This window comes from Gekko japonicus, unplaced genomic scaffold, assembly GCF_001447785.1.
Source record: "Gekko japonicus isolate JY-2015 unplaced genomic scaffold, Gekko_japonicus_V1.1 scaffold19, whole genome shotgun sequence".
In the NCBI taxonomy this organism is placed as follows: domain Eukaryota; kingdom Metazoa; phylum Chordata; class Lepidosauria; order Squamata; family Gekkonidae; genus Gekko; species Gekko japonicus.
The window spans coordinates 645445-662976 of record NW_015164664.1 but is presented as its reverse complement, the minus strand read 5'-3'; the positions used below and the strand labels follow the sequence as shown (position 1 = coordinate 662976).

Here is a 17532-nt window from a genome sequence, read left to right as displayed (position 1 = left end):
CCATTTCCAACAGGTCCGGAAAGGCAACTGCTTGACTCCCTCTAGTGGCAATAAACCAGAAGTGCACCATCCCACGAAGCAAAAGAGACCACACACAAGATGAAAAAGGCTTAAAATCCCTTTTAATGTGCATTCCTGAAACAGTCTTCAGACAAACTCAACCTGTTAGTAGACGATTACAGCTCAGGTTCACACAAAGTCTCATACTTCTACACAAGACAGGCAAGGTTAGGTTATACAAATCTCTTCAACTGAATCTTTTAACAGGAAATTGGAGTATTCTCTTGTTCAACAGATTGTACTTTTCTACCAGTAAAAAATAATGGTACAACACATTGAATAATTCATCTGCAAACCACCACCACTACCTGCCCCTCCTGCCTGCAACAACCAGCTACAGTAAAGAAAAATGGTCCAGAAAATAAAGTAAAAAGCTACAAGGGTTTTTTTTTTTAAAAAAAATCCCCCCTCCCTCTACATGATAAGCCATTTGAAACTACCCACGTGTACATACTACAGGATCTGCCTCAGCACTCTGAAGACGCGTTCAGAGGACTGAGGTTAAACAGGAAATCCTGCAACTGCAGCTGAGTTAACTGGGAGGGCTGAACCTGTGCCGAGGTGCTTGGGAATGAGAGCGACAGCAAGGTCCTAGTCTGGTCTGATACTACAGTTACTGAAGCCTCCTGGGATCCATTTTCACATTGTGGTTTGTAGGAATGCGCCTTGTGGCGTTTACTAAACCCTTTACAAAGTCAGGCTGTGTACCCCTTTGCCAAGGCCAGCCCCCCTGGGGAGGTGGCTGAGGCACTGTCAACCCATCTCCCCCCATTAGTACCGGCGGCGCTTATTTGGGCCAAAATCTCCCCCAGGAGCTCCTCTGTTGAATCCTGGTGCATTTCCTCCCATAGTTCCAAGTCCTTCCATTGCACTGCCCTGGCCAAAGCGATCCGTAGGTGGCGGTGGAGTCTTGTTTTAAGAGAGGAGGAAAAAAAGCTTGAGTTAGAATATCCCTTGCAGCCTACTGCAACTCCACTAACAACTCTGAGGAGCCTCAAAATTGTGAGTACTTCCCTACTCTTCAAATACCTCAAACAGAAGGGACTCCCCTGTCCTTCACTTGGGAGTCCCAAAGTGCCTTACAATCTCCTTCCCTTCCTCCCCCCATAACAGACACCCTGTGAGGTAAGTGGGGCTGAGGGGGCTCTGAGAGAACTGCTCGAGAGAACAGCTTTGAGAGAATTGTGACTGAACCAAGGTCACCCAGCTGGCAGCATGTGAAGGAGTGGGGAATCAAATCCAGTTCTCCAGATTAAGAGTCCACCACTCTTAACCAGTACACCAAAGAGGAAAACTCAAGGATACAGAAGAAGCCATTAGTTTTTAATGGCTGCATTTCCCATGGACATAAAAGCAGAACATACGCAGAAGTCTCTCTGTCCTACCTCTAAAAACAAGCCATCATACACTAAATCTCTGCCCAAGGAGCCTGGACATTTGGCATAAATGCTGGGGATCAGGGATACCATGATGAAATGAGAAACCTGTAGCACCCCCCTCCCTGTTCTGGGGCTGAAACAACTACTACCTGCCCCCCCATGGCAGAAGACAAACTATGGCACTGATATAACTGGTAGATATTCCGACACGTATCTAGTTGTGTCCCTGTTTTAATCTGGGCATCACCTGCAGTTAGTGGGACACATCACTAGGCAAGTCTGTCTCAGAGTGCAATCTGCTTTAGACATTCTCTGTTACTTTATCGAAGCCCACAACAGCTAAAAAAACCAAACTGCTTTGTGGGCAGGATTCTATTCATGACATCATCTGGGTAATGTAGTGCTTGGAATGCTAGCCTAGAACTCAAGCTTCCACGTAACTCATGGGGTGACCATCGTTTAGCCTCACCTATGTCACAGGAGAAAGAAAGGAGAACAGACTATAAGGTGCACCAAGCTCCTTTGAAGAAGGGTAGTAGGATAAAATGTTTAGGGGACGCCCTGCGTTGCAACTAGTTAGAAATGTATGCTAGAAATATGCAAAAGCAATGCTTGCCAATACAAGTGAGCAACTCCTAGTGGGGGAGAGATCAAAATTGGGTCACTATCCCTGTGGGATGTAGTCTGACTTGCTTGCTTAAAATACCTTTGTAGGTTTTCCACAAAGCCACTGTAGGCTTTCACAAAGCCATTTCTTCTATTATGACGGTATCTTTGTCTGGACAACACAAATTAGTCTGTAAAATGGTGCAAATCTTCCATTTGGAAGCATGTCAAATCAAATCTGATTACAATTCTTATGAAATCTGATTCTTTGATGACATTACCATTCCCATGGCTCCATCAGGAATCATTGGACCAGGACCAGTTGCTGGAGGTGGTCCTGCTGGAACGCTGGTGCCCCCCATTGTCGCTCTGTTATTCATGCCTATAGCACCTGGAGAGAAAGCAATATGCATGAGGGCGGGGGGGGGGCTGCTGCACACTGAAAGCTCAGCAAGGAAGGAGTATAAACAAACAACTGGAAAGCCCATTTCAGCTGCTACAGTCTCCAGACAGTTAAGCAGGCTACTCAGCCTTGTGGCCAGGGCCTGGAACTTCAACTGCAAGCTCATCACAACAGGCCTTGTTCCCTGGTCTTTGGACAATCCCTTCTCTAGGAGGCATGTGCACCTTGCAATACCCTCTCCACTGCGATCCTGCAGCAGTTCCCTCCCTACTGATGGTTACCACCAGAAATGTTTATCTTTTGTCCCACCCACATCTCTAACTGCCATTTTTTCAAAGGCTCATAAACTGACCCCAAATTAAACCTACCAATTAATACCACAGGTATGTCATAAAGCAAATACAACGATAGATTCAGATGGGTAGCTATGTTGGTCAGAAGCAACAGTGTTTGAATCCAGTGGCACCTTTAAGACCAAAATGTCTAACTCCCGAGTATAAACTTTCATGTGCAGGCATGCTTCTTCAGATTATAGTAGCAGTTCATTCTGATAAAAATCTATTGTCAAACCACAGACCAAATGAAAGAGGGGAGCCCTGCCATCCTTTCTAAAAGCCATTAAAGAAAAACAGAATTTCACACTAGTTGATTAAGGCAGTGGGTAGGAAAAAAGCAATCATTCTACAGCCTCTGGGCAGCACTGCAGAGACCACAGTTCACCTACCACACAGCTCCTGAATGGAAGAACACACCTGGCATAGTGGACTGATAAAAGGAGATCTCCAACACATGCAAGTTACAGAATGAAAAGTGTTTTAGAAATGAATTAATCCTCCAAAAGCTTACTAGCATCCAATGGTAAGTCCAATGAAGAAGCATCTCAGCCCAAACAAAAAACCCCCAAGAACTACCAGTTACAACTGTACTTTTCTTGAACACAACAGCAGCTTACCTCCCATGCCCATCTGTCCCATTCGCATATCTGGAGGCTCCCTCTGTAAGACACACAAATCCAAGAGATAACTTTGTTTGACGAAGGCCTCTCTATACTTAGACCTCTAGAAGTGTCTATTAAAACTCTAAATAATGGGTAAAGAATTACATTGCAGCCCTCTGCCCAGATCAGAAGCCACGCCATACTAACCTCCCCCTTCCCCATCCTGGGCAAAAAAGGACAGCACCTACCGCATCAGAAAAGGACCCCTTGAATCCTTCCTGCTGTCGCCTCATCATTTCCTCCTGCTGCCGCCTCATGTCTTCTTCACGGCGTCTGCGCTCCTCCTCTTGCCTGAAAGGGAAACTCCCGAATAGTCTCACTGAGTGGAGGGCCATCAAAAGTCATCTTGCTTACGCTCATTCCAGCACAGTTTTCTCTGAAGGACAACCTAGTTAGTACTCAACAACCTGTACAGTGAGATGCACCAGGCAGTTGTTCTGGCCCAGAGCTCCAAACACACCAGTGGAGACAGCTTCCTCCTTCAGAAGCAAGCTACATAGGACCAGAGAAGAATCCTACAGGAGGTAGCCTGGTACGACATGTCCAACCGACGCTAATCACCTACATCCCAAAAACAGAAGAATGATACAGGTACTGGTCAGGTAAGCTGAAAGGTCATCCATCTGGGAGACAGGGCCACATATGTAAGCCAGCGGCATATTCCAAGCCACGCTATAAAGCAGCTGCAGAGTATTTAGCTCTGCAGGAAATAAATTGCAAGCAACAGACCCACACTACACAGAGTTAAGACTAATAACAGTCCTGTTATAGAGCCTGCCTTCACCACAGGACTGGCTTAATTCATCTTCTGCTTACCTAAGTTCCAGCTGTTTACGCTTCTGCACCTCCTGATTGTGCAGCTCCTCCATTCTCCTCAATTCTTCCTGGCGCCTCATTAAGTCTGGAAAAAGCATCCATAAGAAAAGTTTCACACCCTTTCACTGTTGCACCAGATGTCTCCAGCAGTCAGCCAGCCATGGCACGCAAGTGCAAGTGGTGCTCACCTTGCCTCATGAGCATGACCTGGTGCTCGTGACGAGCTGCCTCCATCTCCATCTCCAATTTCTCCCGTGCCTCTTTGATGTTTCGGTCCACTTGTTCTTGCTGCTGCTTCTCCATCTCGATTAAAGCCTTCCAACGCATGGCATACTCATATTCAAAGGAGCCAGGCTGTGCAAACCGAGGAGGCTGCTCACGCTCCCTGAAAGATGGATGAGTCTATTCACTTAGGGGGCAACCACCGCTGAATAAGAATTACAGGATGAGGTGATGGCAGCCAAGTGCCACGTTTTGAGCACACTAGCTGGTATGTGCACTTTCAGGAAGCGTAGCCCAGAAGCCTAGCTTTGTCTGAACACTTACTCTGTCCTATAACAAGATCTTTTGTGAAAAGGATGAACAGAACAATGGAAGTCTAATAAACATGTTTGCCAGCAAAAGATGAGTTTGAAGAGCCACCTCTTTCATTAAGAGAATAACCTTTCCGCCTTCTTTCAGCACTTACTTGTGATATTGCTGATTTTTGATTACCAGTTTTTCTGGCAAACCTTCCTCATCATCATACTGGTCCATAGGCTCCACAGTAACAGGTCGAGGGAACCTGAACACAACAACAAAAAAATTCAGTAGAAATTTCAAATGACTGCTAACTAACTAGTTTTGCTGCAAGTTTACTTTAGGAGAGCAACTACCATCACCCCTAATTTAGATGACCCAGTCTAGCCCACTCATCAGACCTCATAAGTAGGGTTGGTCCTGCTTAGTATCTGGATGGGAGACCACAAGTCCAGGGTTGCTAACTTGCTACATAGAGGCAGGTAATGGCAAACCACCTCTGAATGTCTCTTGCCTTGAAAACTTAATAAGCTGACTGCAACTTGACAGCACTTTTTACCACCACCATCCACCATCCACCCCTAGTGACTACCAACCTTGTAATTCTTCAGTGTGAACAAAGGCAGAGATCACATAAGCACCACTGGTATTGAATAAGAGCATTTCCCCACCCCACTCAGGTCCAAGATTCCTCACACTTCAAACTTACGTAGTTACCAAGAAGGACCCTTCACTACATCTGTCCAGGGCTTTTCTAGCAGCAGGTTTCCCTGAAAATTCCACAATGCCTTTCCCAGAAGGCCTGCCTCTGTCATCCACAATCACGACAGCCCTCTCCACTTGGCCAAACATCGAAAAGGCCTCTTCCAGGAGCTCATTAGACACAAACTGAGGCAGGTTCTTGACAGTCAGGGAGGCACTATGGCATGCAAAACGCACACGTAGCTGCTTCCCACGTAGAGGCATGTTGTCCAGCTCCACCTTGGCTATCTCAGCCAGAGTTCGGGTTTCCTGGAGACAAAAGGTGCACCACCTGTTAAAGCCCAAACCTATGTTTTCCAGCTCATGTAATAGGATGAGCAAGCAATGTCCTTGCCAGAACAAATGTATTTCTGAAGAGGTAAAGGAAGACTCCAGAACTAAATACATAAAGGTAAAGTAATTCTCTTAAGACAGTGACTAAAAGCAATCCAGGAAGTCACCATGAGTAAATGCTGGAAGATGTATGGACTAATGAAAGAGAAACACAGGAACAGGAGTCCAGAGTAGACAGCTTCTAAAATTTTCCAGTTAAGACATTTATTGGAATATGTCATTTTGGAGAGGTTTAGATAGAAATTAACATTTAGCTAAGGCATCTCACATGCAGGAGACACCCTCAACACCAGCATCTCATCAAGCTACCACTTTCCTCCCTTTCTGATTAATTCCTTTAAAACAAAGCCCAGATGGGTAAAGATGTGGGCGGGGCTGTCTGCAAGAAGAAACAGCACTCGAGTTTGTCCTGTTCTGTTGAAACAATCAACATGTTCTGGAGGATCTCTAAGAAAAAATGAGGTAGCACTATTTTCACAGAAGACAGTACCATATGCAGCACACTTACTTCTCTGAACACAGTAATCTCTAGCAACCAAAACTCCCCAAGCCCACCTATAGCCACTCACCAGCCTGATAAAGCCAAAGCCTTTGTCCTTATGAATGAATACTTCGCCCGCCTTCCCATATTTTTCAAACAGCTTCCTCATCTCTTCCTCTGTGATATCAGGAGGCAGGTTGCCTACAAAAAGCCGACTCCTCTGAGTGAAGGTTTTTTCTCCAGGCTTTCGGAAATTCTTCAAATCAATTGTCAGGCCTTCATCTGAGGGGAATAAGGTACAGAATCGCTCTACAAAATGGGGGAACAAATGCAAGTGTTAACACATTCAACAGCACAACAGTCAGAATAATCGCCAAGTTTTCCAACATATCAAACCACCAACTATTTTAACAGTAGCAGCAGATTAACACAAGTAAGAGATCCTGAGAGAAAACTGCTAAGAACCATAATCATGTGACTATACACTTGCAGCCTGTCCAAAAGGGGGAAGCCTGTAGCAGCCTTCACCCAACAGAGCAACTGTTCTACTTGGCCACAAATTAGTGATGCAAAGCCACCTATGAGACAGCCAGAACATTGCAACAGCTGAAAGGATAGGTCCAAGACAACAGATAATTAGCAGCACCCATAGGAGAGTGCCAGTGGGAAGGCATTACCAGTGACAGCAGGAGGTAGGGCCTGGAGCTCTAAAGTCTACAAAATTAACAATTATGAGGAGTAACTCAAGAGACAATCAAAACACAACCCCATTTACAGCAGACACCACTCAGTGCCTTAGACCAATCACAGGCAAACCTAACCCAAGGTTAATGTTCCCGGGTACCTGAAACTGTGTACGTACTGCTGTGATGGCAGAAAAAAAGATGCATGAGGGGTGCAAGAGCTAAAAATGCCAGATGCAACACAGCAGAGAAGAAAAGAACACGTAAGCCCTGCTTGAGAAGGAAGTCTAGGGTATTCATTAAGCAGAGAGAAGCAACAAATCTTAGAAAGAAGATCAACTGGCCCACAGGATTCACCATACAAGCGCCAGTACAGCTACCCCGTACACCACCACATGCATTGTAGCATCATTTAATTCGGCTCGTAATTTGTGCAGAACTCCTTGTAATTCAACAAGATGCACATTCTTAGACTACTAATGATGAGACCAATAGATTCTGATACCTTAACTACTCTGAACACAATAATGACATAACAAATTTGTAACCTTTTACAATTTATAACACTTTTAGGAACAAAGTCATAATCCATGGTAACCTGGGCCACACTTGCAAAGTGCCTATTTGAGGCCACAGAACACCACTTCCAATCTGTTAATTGATACTACTGATTTAAAAATACCACCCCACTATAGCAATAAGACCAACCACACGGCTTCAAACCAAAAAAGCACAATCGACATATATAAACTGTAAATCCTACCAAAGTCTGGTGCTGTGCAAAACCTCTTCTGCACTTCACACATGGAAGCAGGAAAACGCTGCTCTAGGCTACTCCTGAAGAATCTGGTCTCCAATAGTATGTCTAGAACTACTGAGAGATCTTCTGTGATATTCACTTCGCTGGGAATGGACAACGAAGTGTATACAGAGATCCAGGGACCTATGGGCCACTTTGCAAAATTCCAAACGATGCTATTTGCACATAAGATAACTACACCTGGTATTTTTGGCCACTGTGTGACAAAGTGCTGGACTGGATGGGCCACTGGCCTGATCCAAGATTGGCTTCTCTTATGTTCTTTACACCTGTATGTATATGTGTATATGTGTTTGTGTGTGTATATATGTGTGTGTGCGCGCGTGTACATATATTTATTTATTTGCTATGTGTGCTCATATGGTCACAATCAACAATTTTTCAATGCATACAAATGAATCAAAAGCTTCACAGGTATAAAAATCTTCTGTGAAGATAAAATGTTAACATGGGAACATGTAAAGAAAGGAAGACCGGTAGTTTATTTTTCCAAACGTGCACCCAACAAGATATTAAAAAGAAACTTCAGAATAAGACATACACTAACATTAACCCCACTCCACCACCCAAAATAACATTATCTGGCTACCAAGACTCTTCCTATCAAGCACAAACTCACTTTGGTTGTTGGCCTGCTGCCCATTAGCTGGAGCAGACTGCTGCTGCTGTTGTTGTTGTTGCTGCTGCTGGTGGTGCTGATGTTGCTTTCGTGGAGTGTGATTCTGCTTCTCCACTGCAAAGCCCTTGTTGCCCTGCATCTTTCACTCTGGTAGGAGAATAAGCATGACAACACATTAGTGACTTTACAGAAGGAAGAAAACCCATACCTGAGTAACACCTGCTTGGCATAAAGCAGGTTCAGGTTTAAATTCCTAGGATCTCCCAGTAAAAAGAACTCGGTGAGCAGTACCTCACTGGAACCTGCAAAGCCACTGCCCCGCTCAGTATACGAGGCAGAGCTTGAACTGATTCAGTCCAAAGCAATTTCATCAATCCTCAAGAAAAAGCATACATTACAACTTCTCGTAGCAAGTTGGACCGTTGCGGGGAGGGATGGTAGTTGCCAACTGGTTCCATCTCCGCACAGGGCCACGAAACGCCGCTTATAGCCAGATGAAACGAGGCTAAACCAAATCCGACTAGGACCGTTCTATTTGTTCACAGAGGAGCTTCGCGACAGCGGCAATTCCATGACACCCCCCCCCTTCAATCTCCAGGAAGGGATGCTGAGCAAACCCGACAGGCCACTGCTAGTCAGGAACAAACATTGGTTCTAGATAAGCTTCGTTTCTCCCAGACGCGTGGGAGAGCCTAGACCGGCCACTGGCGCCTCTGCTCCCAGCAACGGAGCGGGCCAAGGAACGAAGGGCGGGGCCAAGGGTGCTTCAGACCGAGTGGCGGCGGTGGGGAAGGCCGGGGATCAGCACGGAGCCCCCCCCCCGCGGCCCGGGCTTTATAACGCGAAAATGGACGAAGGTCGACCGAGCTCATCCCCCCTCCTCCACAGAATCTCCCAGCGACCCCCAAAGGTCTCCTTACCTCAGAAAAGCTGCCGAACTGAGAAAGAAAGCGACGAAGCCGGGGGGAGGGGAAAGAGAAAAGGGCGCGCGCGGCCGGAAACCGTCCGCTAGAGCTTGCTGCGTGCTACTCCGCCCGCCCCTCTCGGTGCCTCATTGGCCAAGAGACTTCCCCTCCACTTTCCGTCCACTAGCCCGAAATAATGCCTATCAAAAATCGACTCCGAGGCGGATAGACTTCGGTGCTCCTGATTGGCCGAACGCTCTCCTCTCGGCCCGCGCAAACTGCTGCCAATCAAAAGCCTTACAGTTAAGGTTGGGTGAGAGGCGAGAAAGGGACAAAGGGGCAGGAGGGGGATTGAAAAAAAATCAACTGAGACGTGACCGCATCGGTTTTTCCGCATGCGCAGTGAGCTGGGCGCTGCTTCTTAAAGAGACAGGGAGCCAAATCACGGCCACCGAGACGCAATAAGTCTACTGCTCTGTGGCTGGCCGCCATGTCGGAGGGGGACAAGGACACTGCGCTTTCGTCTGATGATTTTTTAAAAAGCATGTGCACATTAGCGGTATTGGTTCTGGAATAGTTCTAGTTCACGCCATTGTTGGGCTTGGCAACAGGATAAAGGCCCAAAGCGTGCAGGCCAAGCCTGTGCGTGCTTACTAACCGCTGCCGTGTTCAATGGGTTTTAGTCCCTAGTAAGTGTGGTGCATAACCATTACAGCCAATGCTCCTTCTAAGCTGTGGAGTCTTGTGAGCAAAGATTCTGCTTTGTGAGCTACTGGCATTACAGTTGTAAGCAAGCGATTTGGCTACTGCATAAATTAGTTAGCTCTGGAGCCCTCCTTCCTGAGCTAAAACAAAAATGTGTGAGCCGGGGGTAAAAAAACTCATACTAACTCATTTTAGAGGGAACACTGATTACAGCCTGATGTGTCCTCGTATTTCTCTTGCTGTGTCATACTGAGAGAAGGACACAATGGTGGTTTGCCCATCAACGTATGTTCAAAATGGGCAAAATGAGCTTGTCAATTGAAAGAACGTTGTTGGCGAAGGATTACATGAGCTTCACAGTCATCCAGAAGGCTTCAGCAGGCCCAATGGGAAAGCAAGCTACCATTTCATAATCCAGGTTGCAGATGTCTGCACAATTATTTACTGGCTTTTTGTTCTGATTTATATTTGGGACTCAGAGGAGGTAACAACAGTGTTCCCAAAAGCAATGTCCATACCCCAAAGGCTTACAACCTAAATAATTAAATATGATTGGTAATATAAATCTGAAGACCAGAACTGAGTCATGGGTACGGTGGTAATGGTGTCTCTGGAGCTCTGCTCAAAACATAGATGTCTCATTCCCAAATCCTGTATTTACTTGAGAGTTAATCCCATTGAAATGGGAGTAGAAATGCATAGGGTTAGGCTGGGCAACTAACTAACTGGCTACAGCAATTGTTTGCAATCATAGGCTTCAGAGGGGGTTGTTTGGCAACCAGGAAAATGCCATTTTCCTGTAGGGGTACACAAACATGTATCCTCTTTAAAAAGCTTTGGGCGATGGCTTTATTTGGTATTTTTATTTTATATTTTCTAGATCTGAATAGGCCAGGCTAGCCTGATCTCATCAGATCCCAGAAGCAAAGCAGGGTTGATCCTGGCTAGTAGTTGAATGGGAGATTTCCAAGGAATACCAGGGTCACTCACAATGCAGAGGCAGGCAATGACAAACTACCTCTGAATGTCTCTTGTCTTGAAAACCCTATGGGGTTATCGTAAATCATCTGTGACTTGATGCAAACAACAACTGGCCAATCTAGCACTATCTGGAATCCAATGTATATAAGAGAGAAGTATTAGGACTCATAACACTCTTGTTTCTCCTTGTTGCCTTTCAGAGGTCATTCCTACCCCCTTCCATTGCCTACACTTAAGATTTTATCCAAAACATGCCTGGCACAAATCTGGAATGTGGGCAAGCAACTCTCTAGCAGACACTGAGGGTACCCAGGAAGAGGAAAGAGGGCAAGACCAAGTCAGTGACTGTCCGTATCTTTCTCAGCAGCCTTACAACCCCTGAGGCCATCCTACACACATGCACATATCCTTGCTATGCAAGAGTACAATATGCCTGCAGTAGGCAGAATAGCACCTGTACACCATTAAAACAGTGGGTTTACTGGGTCTATATAGAACTCATTCCAGATTAAAGTAAGATTTGTTGTTCTCTCCTTGCATGGACACTGGGCCTTGCTGGCTATCCCTACCCCAAGCCCAGTCACAGCTGTCCTGAGGAACAGATTCTAGACAAAATGCCATTTTCCTGCTCTCCATCTTGGGTCACTATGAAAATCTGCGTAATTTTGCCTTTCTCCCCCAACTGATTTATTTATATATTTACTTCATTTATAGTCCACTTTGTAGAACTCATTGCTCACAATAGCCCCAAATTTGCCATATGCTGTTCTGCCATCCAGTGAAGCCCATCCTTTTATTCTACAATTCTATATTGTCCTTTTTTTATCCCCATATCTGATTTTCTTCAGTCTGCCCCCACCCACTGGGAGGACGGGTATCCTAGTTGGATCACCCTGTCCAAAAAAGAACAACACCTATGGGCAAGCAACATGATCTCCAATGTTGAGATCCTTGTATGATGTGCTTAACATAAGGGTAATTCCCTCTTCCCACCCCTAGGAACCTCTGGACAGCCTTTCTTGCATAGCTGTTCCCTTGCCAGAGCTCTGACCTACCCTTATTACATCTCCAGTGTCAGCTGTGTAGACCTCGGTATTTCCAAAAGGGCAGTTTGCAGTGCCATTTCCCACTTGCCGGGCCTGGATGCAACATTTCCTCCTGCTGTGCATCTGCGCATGCAGCAACCCACTCCCCCACCCCCTTCTGGAGCTGCCACTGAAAACAAACCTCTCTAGAGAAAGCAGCAGGAAATGCATGCCTGGAGGCCATCGCAACAGGAGGCAGGAGAGGCCCTGGCAAGGAGAAAACCTGATGGTGAGGGAAGGGGCATGGAGGAAGATTTTCAACAGAAGGAAAAAGAAATTGTGCCTACCCTCCTCTCCACTCCCATCCATGGAGCTCTTTGTTTGGGGCAAATCTTCCTCCGTCCTCTGCTGTCCAGAGACACCATACCTAGCTTGTGCAGTTAGATGCCAGTCCAGGAGCACCTTAGAGATGAACAAGATTTTCAGGGTGTAAGCTTTGAAGGGAGCTTTGACTCTCGAAAACGTACACCCTGAAAATCTTGCTCGTCATCTCTAAGGTGCTGCAGAACTCGAATTTAACTGTTCTGCTGCAGACCAACATGACTGCCCTCTGAAACTAGCTTGTGCAGTGCTAACAGTAGTAAGAGGAAAGAAGTGCACTTTGGGTGTGGGGTAAGCACCCTCAGATGAATTCTTTTCTTTGCATGGACACCGCTCTCTCTCTCCGTCTTTCAGAATGCACGCTCCTGACCTGGCTGTTGTTGTTTGAAGGTCAGGCAGGGGTCTGTTGCCATCCCAAACTGGCCCTTGGCAATCCTAATCTTGCGTACCAGAGAAGCGAACAGTGGCCATCTCCAATGTTCACCAAAAGCACCTCTTTCAAACACGCTATGAGCTTTCTCGAGTGCCTGTGTTGCACAGTGTGTTCACCCACCAAACTCCATGTAAAGACTGGCTTTTCGCAACTCATTATACCTTTGGGAACTCTCTGCATTAGTTTTAGCCAAAGAGTCTCTGAACATTTGCAGGGAATGCTGAGGCATGCAGGGGGTGTCTGACTAGTCCCTTTGCCACTATTGCCCCATGTAAATAGATCACACCCTAGAACACCATTATTCCACCAACGCTTTTCCATCACCGCACTGCACGATGCGGATATTATCGGGGGGTGCGATACGTACCTGGCGGATGATAGGGTTGTGGGGACATACGGTCGTTGTATTATTATAACATCTGTAGAACACAATCTTGATTGTAGGAATTGGAGCGAGGAGTGGAGCACTGATATTTTATTAATTGTATTATGTTGTATATTGTATTGTATTTTATACTGTTCTTATTGTTTTTATTAGGCACTTGTGCCCCTGTTAGCCGCCCTGAGCCTCCGGGGAGGGCGGGATACAAATTTGAAGAATAAATAAATAAATAAACACACTCAGCAGATGAGAAGATTGCCTGGGGTGGTCGAGACACTTCTCTTAAACCAAAGCTTTGCCCATTTCTGATCTCAGAAGAATCCTGCAGTTCCTCAAAATACAGTATGAGAACTGAGAGAAGAATTATTAGAACACAGCTGTTAACAAGCTCGGACTGAACTCCAGAGGCATCCCAATTTGACACTGTACAACAATATTGTATGGAAAACCAGGATTTTCCATGCATTATGTCTGTATGATTAAATGATACTGCCTTATACCAAGTTGGAAGTGTTTGCTCCATCTAGCTCTCAACTTCCAGAGCCTTAGGCAGATGAGGAGCAGAGAGAACAAGGAGAGGAGAAGGGCTGTGACCTCAGTGGTAGTAGGTGACATGGAAGATCTCTCCCTGAGACCCTGGAAAGCTGCTGCTAGTCAGAGTGGACAAGACTGACCTTAAGGGACCAAGGGTCTATCTCAGTGTGAGGTGGCTTCATGTGTTCAACCATAAAGCCTTCAGAGTGGCTTACAATCGCCTTCCCTTCTTCACCCCACAACAGACACTCTGTGAGGTAGGTGGGGCTGAGAGAGCTCTGAGAGAACTGTGACTGACCCAAGGTCACCCAGCTGGCTTCATGTGAAGGAATGGGGAATCAAACACTTGTCAGGGGTACTGTAGGGTGAGCTTGCATTGAGCAGGGGGGTTGGACTAGATGGCCTCTACGGCCCCTTCCAACTATGATTCTATAAACCCAGTTCTCCAGATTAGAGTCCACTGCTCTTAACCACTACACCAAACTGGCTCTCTGGGTCACTTCTGTGTCAAGGCTTTCTCCCAGGAGAGCTGGCATCTTTGTCAGTTTCTGAGACCTCATCTATGCAGATCTTTTACAGATCTCCAACACAGTTGCACAATTGGTGGTAGTTATCCTACTTGAGGAAGTGCCCCCATCATATTCTGCCTGACCATATTTGAGCTGATCATCCTGTGTAGTTGCTGCCCAACCACCTTCTCCCGTGGTTTTTTTTTTTTTAATTACACCCAAAACAAAGGGTGCTATAATGAAGCAGCTTTATACAGAGTATCTTTATAGGAGGTACTACAGTATATGGTGTGTGTGTATAAAATGTAAATGTTAAACAAGTACAGTTATATCATCAATATAATGATTCTGCCAGGCCTTTCGCTGAGGTGGCGGACGTTCAACCATCTCAGCCTCCCCTGCCTCCAGTAATTTAGTATTCGACTAACATCCTGCTGGAGGCACTATGGACTGCCCTGGAGTTGTTGTTTTTGTCTTAGTTGCCATCTTGTTCTGATAGTTTTAAATTTAGTTTTAATTATACGTTTATTCCTATTTTATTGTATCTTTTATGTGTTGTGAACCGCCCTGAGCCCACTTGTGGGATATAAGCTTAATGAATTAATTAAATAGATATGCAACAATGGCAAAACTAGCATGTTATTTACATAATAGATTGAATTCAGAATTTCAAGAAAAATAGAATGTACTTTTTGAATATGTAGTTGCAAATTAGGACTAAATTGTCAGAGTGGAGAATGATTAAGAGGTAGACAATACATGTTTGTAGTAATGAAATTTTAGATATGAAGCAATGAAAAGATAGAAAAGAAAAACCAGGAGTGAAAATTTAGTGTATATACAAATAAATCTTACGCAGCCAAGTTCTGATGAACAACTGTAATAAATAGATCAGTGTAGTTTTGCAACTTATGTGGGAATTAGATATTGTAGATTTTATTTCAGTCACACAGTCGAGTCTGACTCTTCGCGGCCCCATGGACCACATCACGCCAGGCTAGGGTTGCCAGGTCTGGGTTGGAAAGTACCTGGAGACTTTGGGGGTGGATCCAGGAGGGGGTGGGGTTTGGGGAGGGGAGGGGCCTCAGCATGGTCCAATGCCATAGAGTCCACCCTTCAAAGCAGCCATTTTCTCCAGGGGAACTGATCTCTGTCAGCTGGAGATCAGTTGTAAAAGCGGGAGATCTCCAGGCCCCACCTGGAGGCTGCGAACCCTACGCCAGGCCCTCCTGTCTTCTGCTGTCCTCTGGAGTTTGCTCAATTTCATGTTCATTGCATCAGTAACACTGTCTAACCATCTCATCTTTTGCCGTCCCCGTCTTCTTTTACCTTCAATAATTCCCAGAATCAGGACCTTCTCCAGTGAGTGCTCCCTTCTCATTTGGTGGCCAAAGTATTTGAGCTTCAGCTTCAGTATCTGGCCTTCCAGGGAACAGTCATGGTTGATTTCTTTTAGGATTGACTGATTTGATCTCCTTGCAGTCCAAGGGACTCTCAAGAGTCTTCTCCAGCACCATAATTTAAAAGCATCTATTCTTTGGCGCTCAGCCTTCCTTATGGTCCAACTCTCACAGCCATACCATCGCTTTGACCATACGGACTTTTGCTGGCAGGGTGATGTCCCTACTTTTTATTATGCTGTCTAAGTTTGCAAACCTAGGTTGGCAAACCTAGACAGATAAAAGTAGATGACCATAAATTATTGTCTATGTTCATGCCTATGCTTATGTCTACATTTACGTAAGATGATCACCTGTATCATATGTATAATCATAGTAAAGTATTGTATATTTTTTCTCTTTGTAGAGAAAAGCAGAGCAAAGACTTGAACTGGAGACTTCCTGCTTGTAGTTCAGTGTCTGTGTGTGCAAGACCCCCTAAATTCACTGGCACTGAATCTGTGTTAAGTGTACATCCCACTGCAGCCTCTCATGGGTGTTCATTGATCTTTGTCTCAACATTTTTTTATTTAGCCCTTCCCCCAGGCAGCATGCATGATTCTCCATTTTATCCTCACAACAGCCCTGTAGCGGGTTAGGCCAAGACAGTGTGATTGACCCAAGGACGCCCAGCAGTAATAATTTAATTAAGTGTATTTTTATCCCACACTTCCTCCAAGGAGCTCAAAATGTCTTACGTAGGTCTCCCCTCCTCCAGTTTATTCTCAGCACAAACCCATGAGGTGGGTTCGTCTGAGAGATACATGGGTGAGTGGATGGCTTCCATGCTTGATAAAGACTTTTAAACCAGTCCTTCAAACAAGAGAAAGGATTCAGAAAGTTTAGCTAGGTTATAAAAATTAGATTCTAGATGCTGTTATTTCCCCCCACTAAAAGTTAGAAGGCATATGATGCTTTAAAAAACAAAGCTGTAGTTTTGGATATTGTGAAAAGGTTAGCTGGGTTCTACATAGAGTTGTTAAGATGGAATGGTCTCTCTTAAATGTTTAAAAAATCTTGTCTGAGTTACCAGTACTTGTCTGAAATTAATAAGTAGATGGCAGATACACTATCAACTGCAAGCACACAGAGAAGATATTGTACAGACAACCATGAACAATAGTTGCTAAACAGTGGTATGCTTTTTTATGGGATCGCAGAGGGTTCAGGTTGACATAACCTGAAAAGGGGGGTGGGGGAGAGAGAAGGCAAAGGAGAGCATATCCACCCTTGTGCTCTAGGGAAGTATGAGTCTCCCTCTATATATTTCTATTCAGCTGCCTTTCAACTCAGCTCAGGGTCTCTAGGGCTGCAAACAATAAAAACATTAAAACAAGATTAAAAACCCATTAAAATATATACATAAAATGACACAAATTACACTAACAGGAGGGTCAACAAACAGCAGAGAGGGAATAAAGGAAGAAAAATGAAAATGTCCTGTTTATAATTAAGGCCATGTGGCTCTCCACCCTGCCATTGTACCTGCCCTGAAAAATACTATGAGGAGGGAAGGGGACATTTCCCATACAAGTTTCAAGCGAGGACATCATTGTAATAAAATAAAGGAGCCATCTATATCTTTCTTCTCTGTTGCTTTACTCATACCTCCCCTTGTGAAAAAACCTTTAGGGATGGCCTGACTTTCACTTTCAGCACCTAAGCTGGGCAAGTAGCGGATCGCCAGCCTGTCTTATCAAAGAGGGAGAGCTGAGTTCAAATTTCTGCTCTGCCATAAAGCTCACTGGCTGGTCTTGGGC

At 45.2% G+C, this 17532-nt stretch overlaps 1 protein-coding gene across 1 annotated transcript; it reads right to left on the bottom strand.

The window, feature by feature from the left end:
• Nucleotides 1–114: 114 nt before the first annotated feature.
• Nucleotides 115–9513, bottom strand: NONO (non-POU domain containing, octamer-binding). Its single transcript, XM_015408954.1, has 11 exons — nucleotides 9399–9513; nucleotides 8479–8625; nucleotides 6445–6665; nucleotides 5490–5791; nucleotides 4950–5045; nucleotides 4450–4646; nucleotides 4262–4346; nucleotides 3634–3736; nucleotides 3401–3443; nucleotides 2327–2436; nucleotides 115–969 (listed from the first exon to the last, which is right to left on the bottom strand). Exons 2-11 carry the CDS (start codon nucleotides 8615–8617, stop codon nucleotides 832–834), a joined length of 1434 nt encoding a protein of 477 aa, XP_015264440.1. The 5' UTR covers nucleotides 8618–8625; nucleotides 9399–9513; the 3' UTR covers nucleotides 115–831.
• Between the last annotated feature and the right edge of the window lie 8019 nt (nucleotides 9514–17532).